At 41.9% G+C, this 27,844-nt stretch overlaps 1 protein-coding gene across 1 annotated transcript in view; it reads left to right on the forward strand.

Moving 5' to 3' along the window:
• LOC138246827 (alpha-2-macroglobulin-like protein 1) overlaps positions 1–15,595 on the forward strand; it is a 262,402-nt gene extending 246,807 nt beyond the window's left edge. Inside the window, exons 39-41 of the mRNA XM_069201584.1 lie at positions 5,902–5,931; positions 13,075–13,104; positions 15,546–15,595. Of these exons, the coding sequence (XP_069057685.1) occupies positions 5,902–5,931; positions 13,075–13,104; positions 15,546–15,595 (110 nt within the window). The remainder of the gene's footprint in view (positions 1–5,901; positions 5,932–13,074; positions 13,105–15,545) is intronic.
• Positions 15,596–27,844: the final 12,249 nt, after the last annotated feature.

Below are 27,844 nucleotides of genomic sequence, written 5' to 3' on the forward strand. Positions count from 1 at the left end.
ATTGTTGGAGTGGGGCTTGTTCTTAGCTGGGTTTCCAGTGCCATATCTTGGCCAGAGACTATGTTTGGGCGCCTGCTGTGGAGATTCTTCGGTTGGCATGGTTGGCCCTTGTGATTCCTGGGAGGGTATTTCCTGTGCTGTTTCTGCTGCTTGGGTCATCTGTTTCTGGTTGTCCAGGGCTGTTGTGGGGGCCTCTTGTCTGGTGTGGGTGTCTGACTGTTTGCTGATTAACTGCAGCAGTGCTCCAGCAATGGTGGCCATTGTGGCATTGTGTTCTTTCCACTGCTCCATGGCCTGTTGGTGTTGTTGCTGCTGCATCCTCTTTGCTCCAGGGTGGACACAATCTGTGCAAACTTGTCTTGGGTATGTTGGTAGGCCCCCAATACCTCTGTGATGACGTCCTGGGCTGCTGCATCCATCCGGTGCCCTACTCCCTGACCCACTGGGGCACTTGAACTTACCCTAGCCCCCTGTGCCTGTGTCCCCTGCGCAGGTCTTGACGTGCCACATGTACTGGGGCCCTCGCCTTCCTGCATGTTGGGAGTGGGAGACTGTGGCCTCTGTAGCTGTGTTCCACCTGTCTGTGCCCTGGGTCCACTGGTGTGGGTACGCCTCCCCTGGCCTGCTGGTCTTGACTGGGTGTTAGGGGTGACAGTAGTTTCCTGGGTGGAGCTGCTGCATGGTGAGCATCCATGGCTGTGTGAGGGGCCTGCCTGCTCATCAGTGTCCAGGGATCCTTTGCCAAGGTCTTGTGATGTGCTTCTGTCTCCCTGGAGTGCTGTGGCACTCCTTGTCCCCTCCATTAGGGTTGCATGGGTGGTGGTACCTGTTGGGGGACATAGACATGTCTGTTACATATGCCTGAGGGTTTGAGATGTACAGAACTGTGCAATTTTGTGCTGGGCTGACTTTCAGTGGCCTTCCAGGGTGCCTTTGTGAGGTGGACATTGCATTTAGTGGCAGTGGTGGGGTTACATTGTGGTGGGGGGTATTATTCCATTGTGGGTACGTGCAGGGGTGGGTGGCTGTGCACTGTGGGAGTGATGTGGGCCTGGTAGTGAGTTGTGGGTAATGCAGGGTGGTAGATGTGGTGGGTAATGACTGGGTGGGGTGTGGGTGGTCCATGCATTGCAGATGTGTTGTATATGGGGTAATTGTAGATACTTACCCAAGTCCATTCCTCCAGTGAGTCCAGTGAGTCCCTCTGGGTGCAGGATGGCGAGTACCTTCTCCTCCCAGTCGGTGTAGTCGGGTGGTGTTGGTGGCGGACCTCCCCCAGTCTTCTGCACTGCGATGTGGTGCCTGAATGCCATGGCCCTGACCTTCACCCGCAGGTCATTCCATCTCTTGCGGATGTCGTCCCTGGTGCGTGGATGGTGTCCCACTGCATTCACCCTGTTGACAATGGTCTGCCACAGCTCCAATTTCCGCGCAATGGGTGTATGCTGCACCTCGGAGCCGAATATTTGTGGCTCCACCTTCAGGGTCTCGTCCACCATGGTCCTTAGCTCCCTTTCAGTGAAGTGTGGATTTTTGGGGGGGACATGGTGAGGGTGGTGGATGGCGTCAGACTGGAGACGGGGTATGGGTGCTCCTGTGTGGGTCGCTATGTGTGTCCTGTCTGCTGGCGTTCTCTGTCAGGCTCTGGTGCTCTCCGTCTTCTGGTCCTGGTTTAGTTGCAAGGGATTGTGGGGTGTGTATGGGGGAGTTTTATGGTGTTTTGGATGTGTGGCTGGTGTGTGGGTGATAGGCCTAGCCAATGTGTGCACTGGTTGCTGTTAGGCCCAGCGGTCGCAGCCGCCAATGGTCGTCCGGCCTCCACTGTCCGCTGAGGTGATTTGTGCATCATTATTTGGAGGACGGGGTGTGGGTGTGCTTGGCGGTGGTGGGGTGGGGTTGGCCGGGATTCCTGCCGACAGTGTCCTGGCGGGGAGTTGTGGTCTGTTTTTTTTTGGCGGGGTTGGGTTTTTCAATCATATGGCGGGTTTCCATTCGCAGCCACCGGCGGGATTCTGTTCACCGCCGACACGGCGGTCGGCGGTCATCCCCTATGATCATAATGACCGCCTTAGTTTCCAACTGATCTTGAATAATTAATACTGATTATCGATATCTGGCTAGCATTGGTTTATTGCCAAAAGCAAATGATTCTATCTGAATTGGTTGATGAGTGAGAGTCAAATCAATCCTAGAATAAAAAAACTGGTTGTCCATATTTTTGAACTAGCAGTACTGATGATGAAGTAAGGCAGCTGAAGATGATGCACAGCTCAGAAAGAAACGTATATAGAGATAGTCCTCAGGTTCAATGAGCTATACTCGAGTTTCCGTACTGGTTGTGAGAAACATTAGGCTTTCTCTGTCAGAGATGCAGGTAAAACATGGTCCCAAAACCTGTTTTAAAACTGATAAGAAAGAGTCAGGTTTGATGTAGTCACGTTTGCCAGGGAAACATTGTCCCATGATACCATATAGCAATAAGATGTCATTAAAATGTCCATCTTTCTTCTTCTTATCTAAATTTACAACAGGAAACACAGGTTTCAATTAAATTATTTGGGCGAAGATTCTAGTGCAAGTATGCAAAGCAATTTCTTGGAAAAAAAGCTTTCAGAATTACAGAATTTGGAAGCCCACCGTTTGAGTCAGATTATTGCTTCTGTTTTTTCTAGCATCACCATCGGACAACACTGTTGAACCATTTGAGTACTATGAACATTGACTGAAAAATATTAATGACCCTGAGAAGTTAGGAGTTGCACACAACTACCTTCAGGGAGAAAAAATTACTGTGCACAATTCTCATATTGTCATATAGTTTTACATTTTATCAACTCAGGTTTCCGCCCGCTGACCTATCAGGAAACTCTTAATGGGACCGGTGAGAAGGCAGCCAGTATGGCAGCAACTTCCCTTTTGGAAGTTCGTCGGATGGTGTAAACCGTTCGCTGAGCTCATAATCAGGCCCTTAATGTCTTTTTTAATTTCTAAAAAGACTGCTAAATAGTCAAATGAATCTTAAATTATTATTGTTTGAAATCAGCATTTTTAAAACCTTTCTAAAAACAGAAAAAGGTATAAGGCTTTTGGCATGTTCTAAGAGTTATAATTGACACTACTCACTTAAAAGGTTGTGCGTTCACACTATTTCAACATAGTGTTCAGTTCCACTCAGGCAGTTCATTTAATCAGGCTCACAGAGAAGGATGCTTATGATACTTTTCATCAAATATATGTCTTTAAATGACTATCCATTGTTCTTCTCAACTAAATTTCACAGCCAGAAAAGCAGGTTTCAAAAATTCATGCCACACATAACCTGCACCTAGTTTACAAGCTCATTTCTTAGAATAAAGACATTATAAATGCTGAATTTTGTACCCTGGTGTTGACTCACATTATTAAATTGTTTTTTTTAATTTTTGTGTTAGCATCCACATTCGAAAGCACTGTTGAGACAAATGAGTATATTGGAACATTTACTAAAATGTCTTAATGATGTTGAGTAATTAAGAACTGTACCCACTTACATTCAGAAAGTACATTTTGTGTGCATTCTTTATGCAGGTGACATAGACCCAAATTCATACTATTGACAGAGCTGCTCCACTAACTATAAACTAATTGTTCCTAATCTCCTGTCTGGGCTTAGAAGCAACCTAACCACCAATTTCCTTTCTCTCCCTATGGCCTCGCTCGTCTATCAGACAGCACCAATTCCACTTCCAAAACATGCATTTTTAGGTGAAGAACATTGCTTGATAATAGATGCTGCTCTGACTCGTTGGATTTTGGCACAACGTTCTCCAAGATAAGATTCTGTCTGAAAGCCCATACACTGAATTACCTTTGCGCATGTTCTGATCCCGGGCCATGTATTTGTATACATTATATCACTTTAAAAGTCCACTAACTAAAAAAAATGCATTATACAAACAACTCTGAATCTTTTTCAGTATTTGTTTAATAAATGAAGGTGGGATTCCAATTAGTCCTAAAGTATATTTGTTTGAAATCAACAATTTTAAAACCTTTTTAAAAACAAAAAATGGAAAAAGAGCTGCTGGTATGTTTTAAAAGAATGAGAACTGACACTGCTCACTTAAGAAATCCCTACACTACATTATCCGAAGATACTATACAGAGCTAGACAGACAATATATTTCCCCAGACTGATGGAGAAGGATGCCCTACACACAGCAGAATTCTTGAAAGGATTACTGTTTGTTAAATTCAGATCTAGATACATGTGTATGTGAGTGAAAGATTTGCACTTATATTCTATTGAATGTTTTCAACTTCTGTCCTTCAGAGTACACTAAAGGCCTCATGACTATTCAGATAATCACTAATCTGGCCTAACAACAACATTCGATTTTGGCTTTATTTAGACATACAAGTCAGCGAAATCCATGCATCCACCATCACAGCGCTAAACCACCAACTACATCTATAGATCGCTGCTGGTTTCATTTGGATCCTTATTCCTTGCATTCTCCCACTGATATGCCAGGAGCACATTTGATAAACATACTAATACTGGGAAGGCCACTATGTTATGTCAGCCCTCTGCACCTTATTTGTTTTTGAAAATCGATCCACAAATGACTAGTTCTATTTCTGAAAGGCAAAAACGTGTCCCAGACATTCCAAATGTTTTCTGTCAGAGAAAGGGGATTTGTTTATCATTTTTCACATTCAAACAACCATGACTTCCATAGTTTTGCAAGCAACAAAAAAACCTAAGCATCCTAAAGTTGGATCTTCCTATGCTGAAATTCTGGGGGCACGTTAGGCTTTTTGACTCCAGCTAAGATATCTGTCATGTCAGAGCTGGCCAGTTGTCTGCCATCAGAAAATGAGAAGTTCCTGCAGTTCAAATGAAGAGGCAGAACTACAGAGTGTGTGGAACATGTTTATTAGTCATCTGATGTACTTGTCCTGAATTCAACAAGATCTGCATAAGGAGCTTTTGATCTATACACAAATTATTATGTATTGATTGTTTGAGATCCTAGAATCCAGTTGCACATACAAGACTCACCCTGCTTTGGCGAAAGTATAGTTTTATTTTGCCACACTCAATTTTTGAAAGACAGCAACACAGAATAAGGGTAGTACCATGCAGCCAGTTGTTGTCAAGGAAAGGAAAGAAATAAAGTTACAGAAAGATTCACTTGAGTAGATGAATGTATTTTTGTCTTTGAGGAAGAAGAATATTAACCTGAAGAAGAACAACATGGATGTAATTATGTGCACATATACCCGTACAATGTGATGTAAAGTGGTATCTGGGAGATCGGACTTGGTCTCCAACTGATCTTGAATAATTTATACTGATTATTGCTATCTAGATTAGAATTTTTTTACTGCCAAAAGCAAATGGTTCTATCCAGAGTGGGTTGCCGGTGATAGTCAAATAAATCCTGGAGTAAGAAGACTGGCTATCCATACTTTTGAACTAGAAGTAGTGATGATGAAGTAAGGGTGCTGATGATGATATATAGCACACAAAGTATATACAGACTGTCCTCGGGTCCTAAGAGCTGTGCTCTAGTTCCATGCTTGTCGTGAGAAACATTGGGCTTCCTCAGTCAGAGATCCAGAATAAACATGGCCCAAAACCTGTTTAAAACTGATTAGAAAGAGTCAGGTCCAATGTAGTCATGATTGCCAGGGAAACATTGTCCCATGATACCATATATCAATTTTATTTCAATAAAAGGCACATCTTTCTTCTTCTCATCTAAATTCACAACAGGAGACGCAGGTTTCAATTAAATCATTTGTGCGAAGATTCTAGTGCAAGTATGCAAAGTCATTTCTTAGAAAAGAGATTTCAGAATTACAGAATTTGGTGTTCACCTGCTTGACTCAGAATATTGCTTCTGTTTTTTCTAGCATCACCATCGGACAACACTGTTGAACCAAGTAAGTAAAAACAACAAGTGATGGACGGAATGCTGAACATTGTCAAACACTCACCCCCAGTCATAGATCTGTGTTTAATCCATCGTTCTTTTGCTCACCATGCCACCCCAGTTTGGACCCAGCCATATGCAAATCAGTCTTGACCCTGTTCCTCATGGGAACAGTCCAGACCGAACTGCCAAGCCAGGTCCTTACTGGACCGGAAACAAGCATCCTGGGACCGGTTTCGGGGTTTCACCCCTCATCAGCCAGGCTAGCTTGAATCCAGTGGCATGGGAAGCACGGGACCCACGTCTGGGCATACCCTTCCCACTTAGGGCGACAAAGCAAAAACCACAAGTGATGGACGGAATGCTGAACATTGTCAAACACTCACCCCCAGTCATAGATCTGGGTTTAATCCATCGTTCTTTTGCTCACCATGCCACCCCAGTTTGGACCCAGCCATATGCAAATCAGTCTTGACCCTGTTCCTCATGGGAACAGTCCAGACCGAACTGCCAAGCCAGGTCCTCACTGGACCGGAAACAAGCATCCTGGGACCGGTTTCGGGGTTTCACCCCTCATCAGCCAGGCTAGCTTGAATCCAGTGGCATGGGAAGCACGGGACCCACGTCTGGGCATACCCTTCCCACTTAGGGCGACAAAGCAAAAACAACAAGTGATGGACGGAATGCTGAACATTGTCAAACACTCACCCCCAGTCATAGATCTGGGTTTAATCCATCGTTCTTTTGCTCACCATGCCACCCCAGTTTGGACCCAGCCATATGCAAATCAGTCTTGACCCTGTTCCTCATGGGAACAGTCCAGACCGAACTGCCAAGCCAGGTCCTCACTGGACCGGAAACAAGCATCCTGGGACCGGTTTCGGGGTTTCACCCCTCATCAGCCAGGCTAGCTTGAATCCAGTGGCATGGGAAGCACGGGACCCACGTCTGGGCATACCCTTCCCACTTAGGGCAACAAAGCAAAAACAACAAGTGATGGACGGAATGCTGAACATTGTCAAACACTCACCCCCAGTCATAGATCTGGGTTTAATCCATCGTTCTTTTGCTCACCATGCCACCCCAGTTTGGACCCAGCCATATGCAAATCAGTCTTGACCCTGTTCCTCATGGGAACAGTCCAGACCGAACTGCCAAGCCAGGTCCTCACTGGACCGGAAACAAGCATCCTGGGACCGGTTTCGGGGTTTCACCCCTCATCAGCCAGGCTAGCTTGAAATCAGTGGCATGGGAAGCACGGGACCCACGTCTGGGCATACCCTTCCCACTTAGGGCGACAAAGCAAAAACAACAAGTGATGGACGGAATGCTGAACATTGTCAAACACTCACCCACAGTCATAGATCTGGGTTTAATCCATCGTTCGTTTGCTCACCATGCCACCCCAGTTTGGACCCAGCCATATGCAAATCAGTCTTGACCCTGTTCCTCATGGGAACAGTCCAGATCGAACTGCCAAGCCAGGTCCTCACTGGACCGGAAACAAGCATCCTGGGACTGGTTTCGGGGTTTCACCCCTCATCAGCCAGGCTAGCTTGAATCCAGTGGCATGGGAAGCACAGGACCCACGTCTGGGCATACCCTTCCCACTTAGGGCGACAAAGCAAAAACAACAAGTGATGGACGGAATGCTGAACATTGTCAAACACTCACCCCCAGTCATAGATCTGGGTTTAATCCATCGTTCTTTTGCTCACCATGCCACCCCAGTTTGGACCCAGCCATATGCAAATCAGTCTTGACCCTGTTCCTCATGGGAACAGTCCAGACCGAACTGCCAAGCCAGGTCCTCACTGGACCGGAAACAAGCATCCTGGGACCGGTTTTGGGGTTTCACCCCTCATCAGCCAGGCTAGCTTGAATCCAGTGGCATGGGAAGCACGGGACCCACGTCTGGGCGTACCCTTCCCACTTAGGGCAACAAAGCAAAAACAACAAGTGATGGACGGAATGCTGAACATTGTCAAACACTCACCCCCAGTCATAGATCTGGGTTTAATCCACCGTTCTTTTGCTCACCATGCCACCCCAGTTTGGACCCAGCCATATGCAAATCAGTCTTGACCCTGTTCCTCATGGGAACAGTCCAGACCGAACTGCCAAGCCAGGTCCTCACTGGACCGGAAACAAGCATCCTAGGACCTGTTTCGGGGTTTCACCCCTCATCAGCCAGGCTAGCTTGAATCCAGTGGCATGGGAAGCACGGGACCCACGTCTGGGCATACCCTTCCCACTTAGGGCGACAAAGCAAAAAAAACAAGTGATGGACGGAATGCTGAACATTGTCAAACACTCACCCCCAGTCATAGATCTGGGTTTAATCCATCGTTCTTTTGCTCACCATGCCACCCCAGTTTGGACCCAGCCATATGCAAATCAGTCTTGACCCTGTTCCTCATGGGAACAGTCCAGACCGAACTGCCAAGCCAGGTCCTCACTGGACTGGAAACAAGCATCCTGGGACCGGTTTCGGGGTTTCACCCCCTCATCAGCCAGGCTAGCTTGAATCCAGTGGCATGAGAAGCACGGGACCCACGTCTGGGCATACCCTTCCCACTTAGGGCGACAAAGCAAAAACAACAAGTGATGGACAGAATGCTGAACATTGTCAAACACTCACCCCCAGTCGTAGATCTGGGTTTAATCCATCGTTCTTTTGCTCACCATGCCACCCCAGTTTGGACCCAGCCATATGCAAATCAGTCTCGACCCTGTTCCTCATGGGAACAGTCCAGACCGAACTGCCAAGCCAGGTCCTCACTGGACCGGAAACAAGCATCCTGGGACCGGTTTCGGGGTTTCACCCCTCATCAGGCAGGCCAGCTTGAATCCAGTGGCATGGGAAGCACGGGACCCACGTCTGGGCATACCCTTCCCACTTAGGGCGACAAAGCAAAAACAACAAGTGATGGACGGAATGCTGAACATTGTCAAACACTCACCCCCAGTCATAGATCTGGGTTTAATCCATCGTTCTTTTGCTCACCATGCCACCCCAGTTTGGTCCCAGCCATATGCAAATCAGTCTTGACCCTGTTCCTCATGGGAACAGTCCAGACCGAACTGCCAAGCCAGGTCCTCACTGGACCGGAAACAAGCATCCTGGGACCGGTTTCGGGGTTTCACCCCTCATCAGCCAGGCTAGCTTGAATCCAGTGGCATGGGAAGCACGGACCCACGTCTGGGCGTACCCTTCCCACTTAGGGCAACAAAGCAAAAACAACAAGTGATGGACGGAATGCTGAACATTGTCAAACACTCACCCCCAGTCATAGATCTGGGTTTAATCCATCGTTCTTTTGCTCACCATGCCACCCCAGTTTGGACCCAGCCATATGCAAATCAGTCTTGACCCTGTTCCTCATGGGAACAGTCCAGACCGAACTGCCAAGCCAGGTCTTCACTGGACCGGAAACAAGCATCCTGGGACCGGTTTCCGGGTTTCACCCCTCATCAGCCAGGCTAGCTTCAATCCAGTGGCATGGGAAGCACGGGACCCACGTCTGGGCATACCCTTCCCACTTAGGGCGACAAAGCAAAAACAACAAGTGATGGACGGAATGCTGAACATTGTCAAACACTCACCCCCAGTCATAGATCTGGGTTTAATCCATCGTTCTTTTGCTCACCATGCCACCCCAGTTTGGACCCAGCCATATGCAAATCAGTCTTGACCCTGTTCCTCATGGGAACAGTCCAGACCGAACTGCCAAGCCAGGTCCTCACTGGACCGGAAACAAGCATCCTGGGACCGGTTTCGGGGTTTCACCCCTCATCAGCCAGGCTAGCTTGAATCCAGTGGCATGGGAAGCACGGGACCCACGTCTGGGCATACCCTTCCCACTTAGGGCGACAAAGCAAAAACAACAAGTGATGGATGGAATGCTGAACATTGTCAAACACTCACCCCCAGTCATAGATCTGGGTTTAATCCATCATTCTTTTGCTCACCATGCCACCCCAGTTTGGACCCAGCCATATGCAAATCAGTCTTGACCCTGTTCCTCATGGGAACAGTCCAGACCGAACTGCCAAGCCAGGTCCTCACTGGACCGGAAACAAGCATCCTGGGACTGGTTTCGGGGTTTCACCCCTCATCAGCCAGGCTAGCTTGAATCCAGTGGCATGGGAAGCACGGGACCCACGTCTGGGCATACCCTGCCCACTTAGGGCGACAAAGCAAAAACAACAAGTGATGGATGGAATGCTGAACATTGTCAAACACTCACCCCCAGTCATAGATCTGGGTTTAATCCATCATTCTTTTGCTCACCATGCCACCCCAGTTTGGACCCAGCCATATGCAAATCAGTCTTGACCCTGTTCCTCATGGGAACAGTCCAGACCGAACTGCCAAGCCAGGTCCTCACTGGACCGGAAACAAGCATCCTGGGACTGGTTTCGGGGTTTCACCCCTCATCAGCCAGGCTAGCTTGAATCCAGTGGCATGGGAAGCACGGGACCCACGTCTGGGCATACCCTGCCCACTTAGGGCGACAAAGCAAAAACAACAAGTGATGGATGGAATGCTGAACATTGTCAAACACTCACCCCCAGTCATAGATCTGGGTTTAATCCATCGTTCTTTTGCTCACCATGCCACCCCAGTTTGGACACAGCCATATGCAAATCAGTCTTGACCCTGTTCCTCATGGGAACAGTCCAGACCGAACTGCCAAGCCAGGTCCTCACTGGACTGGAAACAAGCATCCTGGGACCGGTTTCGGGGTTTCACCCCTCATCAGCCATGCTAGCTTGAATCCAGTGGCATGGGAAGCACGGGACCCACGTCTGGGCATACCCTTCCCACTTAAGGCGACAAAGCAAAAACAACAAGTGATGGACGGAATGCTGAACATTGTCAAACACTCACCCCCAGTCATAGATCTGGGTTTAATCCATCGTTCTTTTGCTCACCATGCCACCCCAGTTTGGACCCAGCCATATGCAAATCAGTCTTGACCCTGTTCCTCATGGGAACAGTCCAGACCGAACTGCCAAGCCAGGTCCTCACTGGATTTAGGCCCAGATCACTGTACTGGGGGTGAATGTTTGACAATGTTCAGCATTCCGTCCATCACTTGTTGTTTTTGCTTTGTCGCCCTAAGTGGGAAGGGTATGCCCAGACGTCGGTCCCGTGCTTCCCATGCCACTGGATTCAAGCTAGCCTGGCTGATGAGGGGTGAAACCCCGAAACCGGTCCCAGGATGCTTGTTTCCAGTCCCGGGAAGACCTGGCCTAGCAGTTCGGGCTGGACTGTTCCCATGGGGAACAGGGTCAAGACTGATTTGCATATGGCTGGGTCCAAACTGGAATGGCATGGGCAGCAAAAAAACGATGGATTTAGGCCCAGATCACTGTACTGGGGGTGAATGTTTGACAATGTTCAGCATTCCGTCCATCACTTGTTGTTTTTGCTTTGTTGCCCTAAGTGGGAAGGGTATGCCCAGACGTGGGTCCCGTGCTTCCCATGCCACTGGATTCAAGCTAGCCTGGCTGATGAGGGGTGAAACCCCGAAACCGGTCCCAGGATGCTTGTTTCCAGTCCCGGGAAGACCTGGCCTAGCAGTTCGGGCTGGACTGTTCCCATGGGGAACAGGGTCAAGACTGATTTGCATATGGCTGGGTCCAAACTGGAATGGCATGGGCAGCAAAAAAACGATGGATTTAGGCCCAGATCACTGTACTGGGGGTGAATGTTTGACAATGTTCAGCATTCCGTCCATCACTTGTTGTTTTTGCTTTGTCGCCCTAAGTGGGAAGGGTATGCCCAAACGTGGGTCCCGTGCTTCCCATGCCACTGGATTCAAGCTAGCCTGGCTGATGAGGGGTGAAACCCCGAAACCGGTCCCAGGATGCTTGTTTCCAGTCCAGGGAAGACCTGGCCTAGCAGTTCGGGCTGGACTGTTCCCATGGGGAACAGGGTCAAGACTGATTTGCATATGGCTGGGTCCAAACTGGAATGGCATGGGCAGCAAAAAAATGATGGATTTAGGCCCAGATCACTGTACTGGGGGTGAATGTTTGACAATGTTCAGCATTCCGTCCATCACTTGTTGTTTTTGCTTTGTCGCCCTAAGTGGGAAGGGTATGCCCAGACGTGGGTCCCGTGCTTCCCATGCCACTGGATTCAAGCTAGCCTGGCTGATGAGGGGTGAAACCCCGAAACCGGTCCCAGGATGCTTGTTTCCAGTCCAGGGAAGACCTGGCCTAGCAGTTCGGGCTGGACTGTTCCCATGGGGAACAGGGTCAAGACTGATTTGCATATGGCTGGGTCCAAACTGAAATGGCATGGGCAGCAAAAAAACGATGGATTTAGGCCCAGATCACTGTACTGGGGGTGAATGTTTGACATTGTTCAGCATTCCGTCCATCACTTGTTGTTTTTGCTTTGTCGAACCAAGTAAGTACTCAGAACATTGACTGAAAAATGTTAATGACCTTGAGAAGTTAGGAGTTGCACATAATTACCTTCATGGAGAAAAATTTACTGTGCACAATTCTCATATTGTGATATAGTTTTACATTTTATCAACTCAGGTTTCCTCCCACTGACCTAGCAAAAAACTATTAATGGTTCTGGCGAGAAGGTAGGCAGTATGCCAGCAACCTCCCTGTCGGAAGTTCGTCGGATGGTGTAAACCGTTCGCCGATTTCATAATCCGCCCTTTAGTGTCTTTTTTTCAATTTCTAAAAAGACTGCTAAATAGTCAAATGAATCCTAAATTATTATTGTTTGAAATCAGCATTTTTAAAACCTTTCTAAAAACAAAAAAGATATAAGACGTTTGGCACGTTCTAAGAGTTATAATTGACACTACTCATTTAAGTGGCTGTGCGTTCACACTATTTCAAAATAGTGTTCAGTTCCACTCAGTCAGTTCATTTAATCAGGCTCACAGAGGAGGATGCTTATGATACTTTACATCAAATATATGTCTTTAAATGACTATCCGTTGTTCTTCTCAACTAAACTTCACAGCCAGAAAAGCAGGCTTGAAATAATTCATGCCACACATAACCTGCACCTAGTTTACAAGCTCATTTCTTAGAATAAAGACATCATAATTGCTGAATTTTGTATGCTGGTGTTGACTCACATTATTAAATTGTTTTTTTATTTTTGTGTTAGCATCCACATTGGAAAGCACTCTTGAGACAAGTGAGTATATTGGAACATTTAGTAACATGTCTTAATGAGGTTGAGTAATTAAGAACTGTACCCACTTACATTCAGGAAGTACATTTTGTGTGCGTTCTTTATGCAGGTGATATAGACCCAAATTCATACTATTGACAGAGCTGCTCCACTAACTATAAACTCATTGTTCCTAATCTCCTGCCTGGACTTAGAAGCAACCTAACCACCAGTTTCCTTTCTCTCCCTATGGCCTCGCTCGTCTATCAGACAGCTCCAATCCCACTTCCAAAACATGCATTTTTAGGTGAAGAACATTTCTTGATAATAGATGCTGCTCTGACTCATTGGATTTTGGCACAACGTTCTCCAAGATAAGATTATCTCTCAAAGCCCACACATTGAATTACCTTTGCACATGTTCTGATCCCCAGGCCATGTATTTGTATACATTAGATCACTTTAAAAGTTCACTAACTAAAACAAATGCATATTACAAACAACTCTGCATCTTTTTCAGTATTTGTTTAAAAAATGAAGGTGGATTTGCAATTAGTCCTATAGTGTATTTGTTTGAAATCAACAATTTTAAAACCATTTTAAAAACAAAAAATGGAAAAAGAGATGCTGGTGTTTTTTTAAAGGAATGAGAACTGACACTGCTCACTTAAGAGATCCCTACACTACATTATCCCAATATACTGTCCAGAGCTAGACAGACAATATATTTCCACAGACTGATGGAGAAGGATGCCCTACACACAGCAGCATTCTTGAAAGGATTACTGTTTGTTAAATTCAGCTCTAGATAAATGTGTATGTGAGTGAGAGATTCCCACTTATATTCTATTGAATGTTTTAAACTTCTGTCCTTCAGAGTACACTAAAGGCCTCATGACTATTCAGATAATCTCCTTATCTGGCCTCACAACAATATTCGATTTTGGCTTAATTTAGATATACAAGTCATCAAAATACATGCATCCACCATCACAGTGCTAAACCACCAACTACGTCTATAGATCACTGTTGGTTTCATTTGGATCCTTATTCCTTGCATTCTCCCACTGATATGCCAGGAGCACATTTGATAAACAGACTAATACTGGGAAGGCTACTATGTTATGTAAGCCCTCTGCACCTTATTTGTTTTTGAAAATCAATACACAAATGACTAGTTCTATTTCTGAAAGGCAAAAAGTGTCCCATACTTTCCAAATGTTTTCTGTCAGTGAAAGGGCGTTTTGTTTATCATTTTTCACATTCAAACAACCATGACTTCCATAGTTTTGCAAGTAACAAAAAAACCTAAGCATCTTAAAGTTGGATCTTCTTATGCTGAAATTCTCGGGGCACGTTAGGCTGTTTGACTCCAGGTAAGATATCTGTCATGTCAGAGCTGGTCAGTTGTGTGCCATCAGAAAATGTGAAGTTCCTGCAGTTCAAATGAAGAGGCAGAACTACAGAGTAGGTGGAACATTTTATTGGTCATCTGAGGTACTTGTCCTGAATCCAACAAGAAATGCATATGCAGCTTTGTCTCTATATACAGATTATGATGTATTGATTTTTTGAGATCTGAGAATCAGGTTTCACATACAAGACTAACCCTGCTTTGATGAAAGTATAGTTTTATTTTGCCACACTCAATTTTTGAAAGACAACAACACAGAATAATGGTAGTACCATGCAGCCAGTTGTTGTCAAGGAAAGGAAAGAATAAAGTTACAGAAACATTTGCTTGAGTAGATGAATGTGTTATTGTCTTTGAGGAAGAAGAATATTAACTTGAAGAACAACAATACGGATGTAATTATGTGCATGTGTACTCGGACAATGTGATGTAAAGTGGCATCTGGCAGATCGGACTTGGTCTCCAACTGATCTTGAATAATTTATACTGATTATTACTATCAAGATTAGCATTTCTTTACTGCCAAAAGAAATGGTTCTATCTAGATTGCGTTGTCGGTGATAGTCAAATTAATCCTGGAGTAAGAAGACTGACTATCTATATTTTTGAAATAGAAGTAGAGATGATGAAGTAAGGGTGCTGATGATGATATATAGCACACAAAGTATGTACAGATGGTCCTAGGGTCCTAAGAGCTGTGCTCTATTTCCATGCTTGTCAGGAGAAACATTGGGCTTTCTCAGTCAGAGATCCAGGTTAAACATGGCCCAAAACCTGTTTAAAACTGATTAGAAAGAGTCAGGTCCAATGTAGGCATGATTGCCAGGGAAACATTGTCCCATGATACAATGTATCAATTAGATTTCAATAAAAGGCACATCTTTCTTCTTCTCATCTAAATTCACAACAAGAAACACAGGTTTCAATTAAATCATTTGTGCGAAGATTCTAGTGCAAGTATGCAAAGTCATTTCTTAGAAAAACGCTTTCAGAATTACAGAATTTGGTATCCTACTGCTTGACTCAGAATATTGCTTCTGTTTTTTTCTAGCATCACCATCGGACAACACTGTTGAACCAAGTAAGTACTCAGAACATTGATTGAACAATATTAATGACCTTGAGAAGTTAGGAGTTGCACATAATTACCTTCATGGAGAAAACATTACTGTGCATAATTCTCATATTGTCATATAGTTTTCCATTTTATCAACTCAGGTCTCCACCCGCTGACCTAGCAGGAAACTCTTAATGGGTCCGGTGAGAAGGTAGCCACTATGGCAGCAATCTCCATGTCAGAAGTTAGTCGGATGGTGTAAACCGTTCGCCGATCTCATAATCAGACCCTTAGTGTCTTTTTTTAATTTCTAAAAATACCGCTAAGTATTCAAATGAATCCTATATTAGTTTTGTTTGAAATAAGCATTTTAAAAACCTTTCTAAAAACAGAAAAAGATATAAGGCTTTCTGCATGTTCTAAGAGTTATAACTGACACTACTCAATTAAGAGGTTGTGCATTCACACTATTTCAACATAGTGTTCAGTTCCACTCAGGCAGTTCATTTAATAAGGATCACAAGTAAGGATGCTTATGATACTTTACATCAAATATACATCTTTAAATGACTATCCATTGTTCTTCTCATCTAAATTTCACAGCCAGAAAGGCAGGCTTGAAATAATTCATGCCACCTAGTTTACAAGCTCTTTTCGTAGAATAAAGAGTTCATAATTGCTAAATTTTGTACCCTGGTGTAGACTCACATTATTACATTTTTATTTTTATTTTTGTGTTAGCATCCACATTCAAAAGCACTGTTGAGACAAGTCAGTATATTGGAACATTTACTAAAATGTCTTAATGATGTTGAGGAATTAAGAACCGTACCCACTTACATTCAAGAAGTACATTTTGTGTGCATTCTTTATGGAGGTGACATAGACCCAAATTCATACTATTGGTAGAGCTGCTCCACTAATTATAAACTAATTGTTCCTAATCTCCTGTCTGGACTTAGAAGCAACCTAATCACCAGTTTCCTTTCTCTCCCTATGCCCTCGCTTGTCTATTAGACAGCACCAATCACACTTCCAGGACATGTATTTTTAGGTGAACAACATTTCTTGATAATAGATGCTGCTCTGACTCATTGGATTTTGGCACAACGTTCTCCAGGATAAGATTCTCTCACAAAGCCCACACATTGAATGACCTTTGCACACGTTCTGATCCCCAGGCCATGTATTTGTATACATTAGATCACTTTAAAAGTTCACTAACTAAAACAAATGCATATTACAAACAACTCTGCATCTTTTTCAGTATTTGTTTAAAAAAAAATGAAGGTGGAATTCCAATTAGTCCTAAAGTATATTTGTTTGAAATCAACAATTTTAAAACCTTTTTAAAAACAATAAATGGAAAAGGAGCTGCTGGTGCGTTTTAAAAGAATGAGAACTGACACTACTCACTTAAGAGATTCCTACACTACATTATCCTAATATACTGTCCAGAGCTAGACAGACAATATATTTCCCCAGACTGATGGAGAAGGATGCCCTACACACAGCAGCATTCATGAAAGGATTACTGTTTGTTAAATTCAGCTCTCGATAAATGTGTATGTGAGTGAAAGATTCCCAATTATATTCTATTGAAGGTTTTCAACTTCTGTCCTTCAGAGTACACTAAAGGCCTCATGACTATTCAGATAATCACTAATCTGGCCTCAGAAAACATTCGATTTTGGCTTCATTTAGACATACAAGTCAGCGAAATCCCGGAATCCACCATCACAGCGCTAAACCACCAACTACATCTATAGATCGCTGCTGGTTTCATTTGGATCTTATTCCCTGCGTTCTCCCATTGATATTCAGGTGCACATTTGATAAACATACTAATACTGGGAAGGCTACTATGTTATTTAAGCCCTCTGCATCTTATTTGTTTTTGAAAATCAATCCACAACTGACTAGTTCTATTTCCGAAAAGACAAAAAGTGTTCCAGACATTCCAAATGTTTTCTTTCGGTGAAAGGGGTTTTTGTTTATCATTTTTCACATTCAAACAACCATGACTTCCATAGTTTTGCAAACAACAACAAAAACCTATGCATCTTAAGGTTGGATCTTCTTATGCTGAAACTCTGGGGGCATGTTAGGCTATTTGACTCCAGCTAAGATATCTGTCATGTCACTGCTGGCCAGTTACCTGCCATCAGAAAATGAGAAGTTCCTGCAGATCAAATGGTGAGGCAGAACTACAGAGTAGGTGGGACGAGATTATTGGCCATCTGAGGTCGTTGTCCTGAATCCAACAAGATTTGCATAAGCAGCTTTGGCTCTATACACAGATTATTATGTATTGATTTTTTGAGATCTGAGAATCCAGTTGCACATATAAGACCAACCCAGCTTTGATGAAAGTATAGTTTTATTTTGCCACACTCAATTATTGAAAGACAACAACACAGAATAATGGTAGTACCATGCAGCCAGTTGTTGTCAAGGAAAGGAAAGAATTCAAGTTACAGACAAATTCACTTGAGTAGATGAATGTGTTTTTGTATTTGAAGAAGAAGAATATTAACTTGAGGAAGAACAATATGGATGTAATTATGTGCACGTATACTCGTACAATGTGATGTATAGTGGTATTTGGCAGATCGGACTTGGTTTCCAACAGATCATGAATAATTTATACTGATTATTGCTATCTAGGCCAGCATTTCTTTCCTGCCAAAGCAAATTATTCTGTCTAGATTGCATTGTCGGTGAGAGTCAAATAAATCCTTGAGTAAGAAGACTGGCTATCCATATTTTTGAACTAGAAGTAGAGATGATGAAGTAAGGGTGCTGATGATGCTATATAGCACACAAAGTATATACAGATGGTCCTTGGGTCCTAAGAGCTGTGCTCTAGTTCCATGCTTGTCGGGAGAAACATTGGGCTTTCTCAGTCAGAGATCCAGGTTAAACATGGCCCAAAACCTGTTTAAAACTGATTAGAAAGAGTCCGGTCGAATGTAGGCATGATTGCCAGGGAAACATTGTCCCATGATAAAATGTATCAATTAGATTTCAATAAAAGGCACATCTTCCTTCTTCTCATCTAAATTCACAACAGGAAACACAGGTTTCAATTAAATCTTTTGTGCGAAGATTCTAGTGCAAGTATGCAAAGTCATTTCTTAGAAAAACGCTTTCAGAATTACAGAATTTGGTATCCTACTGCTTGAATCAGAATATTGCTTATGTTTTTTTCTAGCATCACCATCGGACAACACTGTTGAACCAAGTAAGTACTCAGAACATTGATTGAACAATATTAATGACCTTGAGAAGTTAGGAGTTGCACATAATTACCTTCATGGACAAAAATTTACTGTGCACAATTCTCATATTGTCATATAGTTTTACATTTTATCAACTCAGGTTTCCACCCGCTGACCTAGCAGGAAACTCTTAATGGGTCCGGTGAGAAGGTAGCCAGTATGGCAGCAACCTCCCTGTCAGAAGTTCGTCGGATGGTGTAAACCGTTCACTGATCTTATAATCAGCCCCTTAGTGTCTTTTTTTAATTTCTAAAAAGGCCGCTAAGTAGTCAAATGAATCCTAAATTATTTTTGTTTGAAATAAGCATTTTTAAAACCTTTCTAAAAACAGAAAAAGATATAAGGCTTTCTGCATGTTCTAAGAGTTATAATTGACACTACTCATTTAAGAGGTTGTGCATTCACACTACTTCAACATAGTGTTCAGTTCCACTCAGGCAGTTCATTTAATCATGCTCACAGAGGAGGATGCTTATGATACTTTACATCAAATATATGTCTTTAAATGACTATCCATTGTTTTTCTCAACTAAACTTTACAGCCAGAACAGCAGGCTTGAAATAATTCATGCCACACATAACCTGCACCTAGTTTACAAGCTCATTTCTTAGAATAAAGACATCATAATTGCTGAATTTTGTACGCTGGTGTTGATTCACATTATTAAATTGTTTTTTTATTTTTGTGTTAGCATCCACATTCGAAAGCACTCTTGAGACAAGTGAGTATATTGGAACATTTAGTAACATGTCTTAATGACGTTGAGTAATTAAGAACTGTACCCACTTACATTCAGGAAGTACATTTTGTGTGCGTTCTTTATGCAGGTGACATAGACCCAAATTCATACTATTGACAGAGCTGCTCCACTAACTATAAACTTATTGTTCCTAATCTCCTGCCTGGACTTAGAAGCAACCTAACCACCAGTTTCCTTTCTCTCCCTATGGCCTCGCTCGTCTATCAGACAGCAGCAATCCCACTTCCAAAACATGCATTTTTATGTGAAGAACATTTCTTGATAATAGATGCTGCTCTGAGTCATTGGATTTTGGCACAACGTTCTCCAAGATAAGATTATCTCTCAAAGCCCACACATTGAATTACCTTTGCACATGTTCTGATCCCCAGGCCATGTATTTGTATACATTAGATCACTTTAAAAGTTCACTAACTAAAACAAATGCATATTACAAACAAATCTGCATCTTTTTCAGTATTTGTTTAAAAAATGAAGGTGGAATTCCAATTAGTCCTAAAGTATATTTGTTTGAAATCAACAATTTTAAAACCTTTTTAAAAACAATAAATGGAAAAGGAGCTACTGGTGCATTTTAAAAGAATGAGAACTGACACTGCTCACTTAAGAGATCCCTACACTACATTATCCCAATATACTGTCCAGAGCTAGCCAGACAATATATTTCCCCAGACTGATGGAGAAGGATGCCCTACACACAGCAGCATTCATGAAAGGATTACTGTTTGTTAAATTCAGCTCTCGATAAATGTGTATGTGAGTGAAAGATTCCCAATTATATTCTATTGAAAGTTTTCAACTTCTGTCCTTCAGAGTACACTAAAGGCCTCATGACTATTCAGATAATCACTCATCTGGCCTCAGAAAACATTCGATTTTGGCTTCATTTAGACATACAAGTCAGCGAAATCCCAGCATCCACCATCACAGCGCTAAACCACCAACTACATCTATAGATCGCTGCTGGTTTCATTTGGATCCTTATTCCTTGCGTTCTCCCACTGAAATTGAGGAGCACATTTGATAAACATACTAATACTGGGAAGGCTACTATGTTATGTAAGCCCTCTGCATCTTATTTGTTTTTGAAAATCAATCCACAACTGACTAGTTCTATTTCCGAAAAGACAAAAAGTGTCCAAGACATTCCAAATGTTTTCTTTCAGTGAAAGGGGTTTTTGTTTATAATTTTTCACATTGAAACAACCATGACTTCCATAGTTTTGCAAACAATTAAAAAAACCTATGCATCTTAAGGTTGGATCTTCTTATGCTGAAACTCTGGGGGCACGTTAGGCTATTTGAATCCAGCTAAGATAACTGTCATGTCAGAGCTGGCCAGTTACCTGCCATCAGAAAATGAGAAGTTCCTGCAGATCAAATGGTGAGGCAGAACTACAGAGTAGGTGGGACGAGATTATTGGCCATCTGAGGTAGTTGTCCTGAATCCAACAAGATTTTTGAAAGACAACAACACAGAATAATGGCAGTACCATGCAGCCAGTTGTTGTCAAGGAAAGTAAAGAATTCAAGTTACAGACAAATTCACTTGAGTAGATGAATGTGTTTTTGTCTTTGAAGAAGGAGAATATTAACTTGAGGAAGAACAATATGGATGTAATTATGTGCACGTATACTCGTACAATGTGATGTATAGTGGTATCTGGCAGATCGGACTTGGTTTCCAACAGATCTTGAATAATTTATCCGGATTATTGCTATCTAGGCCAGCATTTCATTACTGCCAAAGCAAATTATTCTATCTAGATTGCATTGTCGGTGAGAGTCAAATAAATCCTGAAGTAAGAAGACTGGCTATCCATATTTTTGAACTAGAAGTAGTGATGATGAAGTAGGGGTTCTGAAGATGATATATAGCACACAAAGTATATACAGATGGTCCTTGGGTCCTAAGAGCTGTGCTCTAGTTCCATGCTTGTCGGGAGAAACATTGGGCTTTCTCAGTCAGAGATCCAGGTTAAACATGGCCCAAAACCTGTTTAAAACTGATTAGAAAGAGTCCGGTGCAATGTAGGCATGATTGCCAGGGAAACATTGTCCCATGATACAATGTATCAATTAGATTTCAATAAAAGGCACATCTTTCTTCTTCTCATCTAAATTCACAACAGGAAACGCAGGTTTCAATTAAATCTTTTGTGCGAAGATTCTAGTGCAAGTATGCAAAGTCATTTCTTAGAAAAACGCTTTCAGAATTACAGAATTTGGTATCCTACTGCTTGACTCAGAATATTGCTTATGTTTTTTTCTAGCATCTCCATCGGACAACACTGTTGAACCAAGTAAGTACTCAGAACATTGATTGAACAATATTAATGACCTTGAGAAGTTAGGAGTTGCACATAATTACCTTCATGGAGAAAACATTACTGTGCACAATTCTCATATAGTTTTCCATTTTATCAACTCAGGTCTCCACCCGCTGACCTAGCAGGAAACTCTTAATGGGTCCCGTGAGAAGGTAGCCACTATGGCAGCAATCTCCATGTCAGAAGTTAGTCGGATGGTGTAAACCGTTCGCCGATCTCATAATCAGCCCCTTAGTGTTTTTTTTTAATTTCTTAAAATACCGCTAAGTATTCAAATGAATCCTATATTAGTTTTGTTTGAAATAAGCATTTTAAAAACCTTTCTAAAAACAGAAAAAGATATAAGGCTTTCTGCATGTTCTAAGAGTTATAACTGACACTAGTCAATTAAGAGGTTGTGCATTCACACTATTTCAACATAGTGTTCAGTTCCACTCAGGCAGTTCATTTAATCATGCTCACAGAGGAGGATGCTTATGATACTTTACATCAAATATACATCTTTAAATGACTATCCATTGTTCTTCTCATCTAAATTTCACAGCCAGAAAAGCAGGCTTGAAATAATTCATGCCACACATAACCTGCACCTACTTTACAAGCTCATTTCTTAAAATAAAGACATCATAATTGCTGAATTTTGTACGCTGGTGTTGATTCACATTATTAAATTGTTTTTTTATTTTTGTGTTAGCATCCACATTCGAAAGCACTCTTGAGACAAGTGAGTATATTGGAACATTTAGTAACATGTCTTAATGACGTTGAGTAATTAAGAACTGTACCCACTTACATTCAGGAAGTACATTTTGTGTGTGTTCTTTATGCAGGTGACATGGACCCAAATTCATACTATTGACAGAGCTGCTCCACTAACTATAAACTAATTGTTCCTAATCTCCTGCCTGGACTTAGAAGCAACCTAACCACCAGTTTCCTTTCTCTCCCTTTGGCCTCGCTCGTCTATCAGACAGCACCAATCCCACTTCCAAAACATGCATTTTTAGGTGAAAAACATTTCTTGATAATAGATGCTGCTCTGACTCATTGGATTTTGGCACAACGTTCTCCAAGATAAGATTATCTCTCAAAGCCCACACATTGAATTACCTTTGCACATGTTCTGATCCCCAGGCCTTGTATTTGTATACATTAGATCACTTTAAAAGTTCACTAACTACAACAAATGCATACTACGAACAACTCTGCATCTTTTTCAGTATTTGTTTAAAAAATGAAGGTGGAATTCCAATTAGTCCTAAAGTATATTTGTTTGAAATCAACAATTTTAAAACCTTTTTAAAAACAATAAATGGAAAAGGAGCTGCTGGTGCGTTTTAAAAGAATGAGAACTGACACTGCTCACTTAAGAGATCCCTACACTACATTATCCCAATATACTGTCCAGAGTTAGCCACACAATATATTTCCCCAGACTGATGGAGAAGGATGCCCTACACACAGCAGCATTCATGAAAGGATTACTGTTTGTTAAATTCAGCTCTCGATAAATTTGTATGTGAGTGAAAGATTCCCAATTATATTCTATTGAAGGTTTTCAACTTCTGTCCTTCAGAGTACACTAAAGGCCTCATGACTATTCAGATAATCACTAATCTGGCCTCAGAAAACATTCGATTTTGGCTTCATTTAGACATACAAGTCAGCGAAATCCCGCCATCCACCATCACAGCGCTAAACCACCAACTACATCTATAGATCGCTGCTGGTTTCATTTGGATCCTTATTCCTTGCGTTCTCCCACTGATATTCAGGAGCACATTTGATAAACATACTAATACTGGGAAGGCTACTATGTTATGTAAGCCCTCTGCATCTTATTTGTTTTTGAAAATCAATCCACAACTGACTAGTTCTATTTCCGAAAAGACAAAAAGTGTCCCAGACATTCCAAATGTTTTCTTTCAGTGAAAGGGGTTTTTGTTTATCATTTTTCACATTCAAACAACCATGACTTCCATAGTTTTGCAAACAACAAAAAAGCTATGCATCTTAAGGTTGGATCTTCTTATGCTGAAACTCTGGGGGCATGTTAGGCTATTTGACTCCAGCTAAGATATCTGTTATGTCAGAGCTGGCCAGTTACCTGCCATCAGAAAATGAGAAGTTCCTGCAGATCAAATGGTGAGGCAGAACTACAGAGTAGGAGGGACGAGATTATTGGCCATCTGATGTAGTTGTCCTGAATCCAACAAGATTTGCATAAGTAGGTTTGGCTCTATACACAGATTATTATGTATTGATTTTTTGAGATCTGAGAATCCACTTGCACACATAAGACCAATCCAGCTTTGATGAAAGTATTGTTTTATTTTGCCACACTCAATTTTTGAAAGACAACAACACAGAATAATGGTAGTACCATGCAGCCAGTTGTTGTCAAGGAAAGGAAAGAATTCAAGTTACAGACAAATTCACTTGAGTAGATGAATGTGTTTTTGTCTTTGAAGAAGAAGAATATTAACTTGAGGAAGAACAATATGGATGTAATTATGTGCACATATACTCGTACAATGTGATGTATAGTGGTATCTGGCAGATCGGACTTGGTTTCCAACAGATCTTGAATAATTTATACTGATTATTGCTATCTAGGCCAGCATTTCTTTACTGCCAAAGCAAATTATTCTATCTAGATTGCGTTGTCCGTGAGAGTCAAATAAATCCTGAAGTAAGAAGACTGGCTATCCATATTTTTGAACTAGAAGTAGTGATGATGAAGTAGGGGTGCTGAAGATGATATATAGCACACAAAGTATATACAGATGGTCCTTGGGTCCTAAGAGCTGTGCTCTAGTTCCATGCTTGTCGGGAGAAACATTGGGCTTTCTCAGTCAGAGATCCAGGTTAAACATGGCCCAAAACCTGTTTAAAACTGATTAGAAAGAGTCCGGTCCAATGTAGGCATGATTGCCAGGGAAACATTGTCCCATGATAAAATGTATCAATTAGATTTCAATAAAAGGCACATCTTCCTTCTTCTCATCTAAATTCACAACAGGAAACACAGGTTTCAATTAAATCTTTTGTGCGAAGATTCTAGTGCAAGTATGCAAAGTCATTTCTTAGAAAAACGCTTTCAGAATTACAGAATTTGGTATCCTACTGCTTGAATCAGAATATTGCTTATGTTTTTTTCTAGCATCACCATCGGACAACACTGTTGAACCAAGTAAGTACTCAGAACATTGATTGAACAATATTAATGACCTTGAGAAGTTAGGAGTTGCACATAATTACCTTCATGGACAAAAATGTACTGTGCACAATTCTCATATTGTCATATAGTTTTACATTTTATCAACTCAGGTTTCCACCCGCTGACCTAGCAGGAAACTCTTAATGGGTCCGGTGAGAAGGTTGCCTGTATGGCAGCAACCTCCCTGTCAGAAGTTCGTCGGATGGTGTAAACCATTCACCGATCTTATAATCAGCCCCTTAGTGTCTTTTTTTAATTTCTAAAAAGACCGCTAAGTAGTCAAATGAATCCTAAATTATTTTTGTTTGAAATAAGCATTTTTAAAACCTTTCTAAAAACAGAAAAAGATATAAGGCTTGCATGTTCTAAGAGTTATAATTGACACTACTAATTTAAGAGGTTGTGCATTCACACTATTCCAACATAGTGTTCAGTTCCACTCAGGCAGTTCATTTAATCAGGCTCACAGAGGAGGATGCTTATGATACTTTACATCAAATATGTGTCTTTAAATGACTATCCATTATTTTTCTTAACTAAACTTCACAGCCAGAAAAGCAGGCTTGAAATAATTCATGCCACACATAACATGCTCCTAGTTTACAAGCTCATTTCTTAGAATAAAGACATCATAATTGCTGAATTTTGTACGCTGGTGTTGACTCACATTATTAAATTGTTTTTTTATTTTTGTGTTAGCATCCACATTCGAAAGCACTCTTGAGACAAGTGAGTATATTGGAACATTTAGTAACATGTCTTAATGACGTTGAGTAATTAAGAACTGTACCCACTTACATTCAGGAAGTACATTTTGTGTGTGTTCTTTATGCAGGTGACATGGACCCAAATTCATACTATTGACAGAGCTGCTCCACTAACTATAAACTAATTGTTCCTAATCTCCTGCCTGGATTTAGAAGCAACCTAACCACCAGTTTCCTTTCTCTCCCTATGGCCTCGCTCGTCTATCAGACAGCACCAATCCCACTTCCCAAAACATGCATTTTTAGGTGAAGAACATTTCTTGTTAATAGATGCTGCTCTGACTCATTGGATTTTGGCACAACGTTCTCCAAGATAAGATTATCTCTCAAAGCCCACACATTGAATTACCTTTGCACATGTTCTGATCCCCAGGCCATGTATTTGTATACATTAGATCACTTTAAAAGTTCACTAACTAAAACAAATGCATATTACAAACAACTCTGCATCTTTTTCAGTATTTGTTTAAAAAATGAAGGTGGAATTCCAATTAGTCCTAAAGTATATTTGTTTGAAATCAACAATTTTAAAACCTTTTTAAAAAAAAAAAATGGAAAAGGAGCTGCTGATGCGTTTTAAAAGAATGAGAACTGACACTGCTCACTTAAGAGATCCCTACACTACATTACCCCAATATACTGTCCAGAGCTAGACAGACATTATATTTCCCTAGACTGATGGAGAAGGATGCCCTACACACAGCAGCATTCATGAAAGGATTACTGTTTGTTAAATTCAGCTCTCGATAAATGTGTATGTGAGTGAAAGATTCCCAATTATATTCTATTGAAGTTTTTCAACTTCTGTCCTTCAGAGTACACTAAAGGCCTCATGACTATTCATATAATCATTAATCTGGCCTCAGAAAACATTTGATTTTGGCTTCATTTAGACATACAAGTCAGCGAAATCCCAGCATCCACCATCACAGCGCTAAACCACCAACTACATCTACAGATCGCTGCTGGTTTCATTTGGATCCTTATTCCTTGCGTTCTCCCACTGATATTCAGGAGCACATTTGATAAACATACTAATACTGGGAAGGCTACTATGTTATGTAAGCCCTCTGCATCTTATTTGTTTTTGAAAATCAATCCACAACTGACTAGTTCTATTTCCGAAAAGAGAAAAAGTTTCCCAGACATTCCAAATGTTTTCTTTCAGTGAAAGGGGTTTTTGTTTATCATTTTTCACATTCAAACAACCATGACTTCCATAGTTTTGCAAACAACAAAAAAAACTATGCATCTTAAGGTTGGATCTTCTTATGCTGAAACTCTGGGGGCACGTTGGGCTATTTGACTCCAGCTAAGATATCTGTCATGTCAGAGCTGGCCAGTTACCTGCCATCAGAAAATGAGAAGTTCCTGCAGATCAAATGGTGAGGCAGAACTACAGAGTAGGTGGGACGAGATTATTGGCCATCTGAGGTAGTTGTCCTGAATCCAACAAGATTTTTGAAAGACAACAACACAGAATAATGGTAGTACCATGCAGCCAGTTGTTGTCAAGGAAAGGAAAGAATTCAAGTTACAGACAAATTCACTTGAGTAGATGAATGTGTTTTTGTCTTTGAAGAAGAAGAGTATTAACTTGAGGAAGAACAATACGGATGTAATTATGTGCACGTATACTCGTACAATGTGATGTATAGTGGTATCTGGCAGATCGGACTTGGTTTCCAACAGATCTTGAATAATTTATACTGATTATTGCTATCTAGGCCAGCATTTCTTTACTGCCAAAGCAAATTATTCTATCTAGATTGCGTTGTCGGTGAGAGTCAAATAAATCCTGAAGTAAGAAGACTGGCTATCCATATTTTTGAACTAGAAGTAGTGATGATGAAGTAGGGGTTCTGAAGATGATATATAGCACACAAAGTATATACAGACTGTCCTTGGGTCCTAAGAGCTGTGCTCTAGTTCCA

Source organism: Pleurodeles waltl, chromosome 7 (genome assembly GCF_031143425.1).
Source record: "Pleurodeles waltl isolate 20211129_DDA chromosome 7, aPleWal1.hap1.20221129, whole genome shotgun sequence".
NCBI classification, from domain to species: Eukaryota; Metazoa; Chordata; class Amphibia; order Caudata; family Salamandridae; genus Pleurodeles; species Pleurodeles waltl.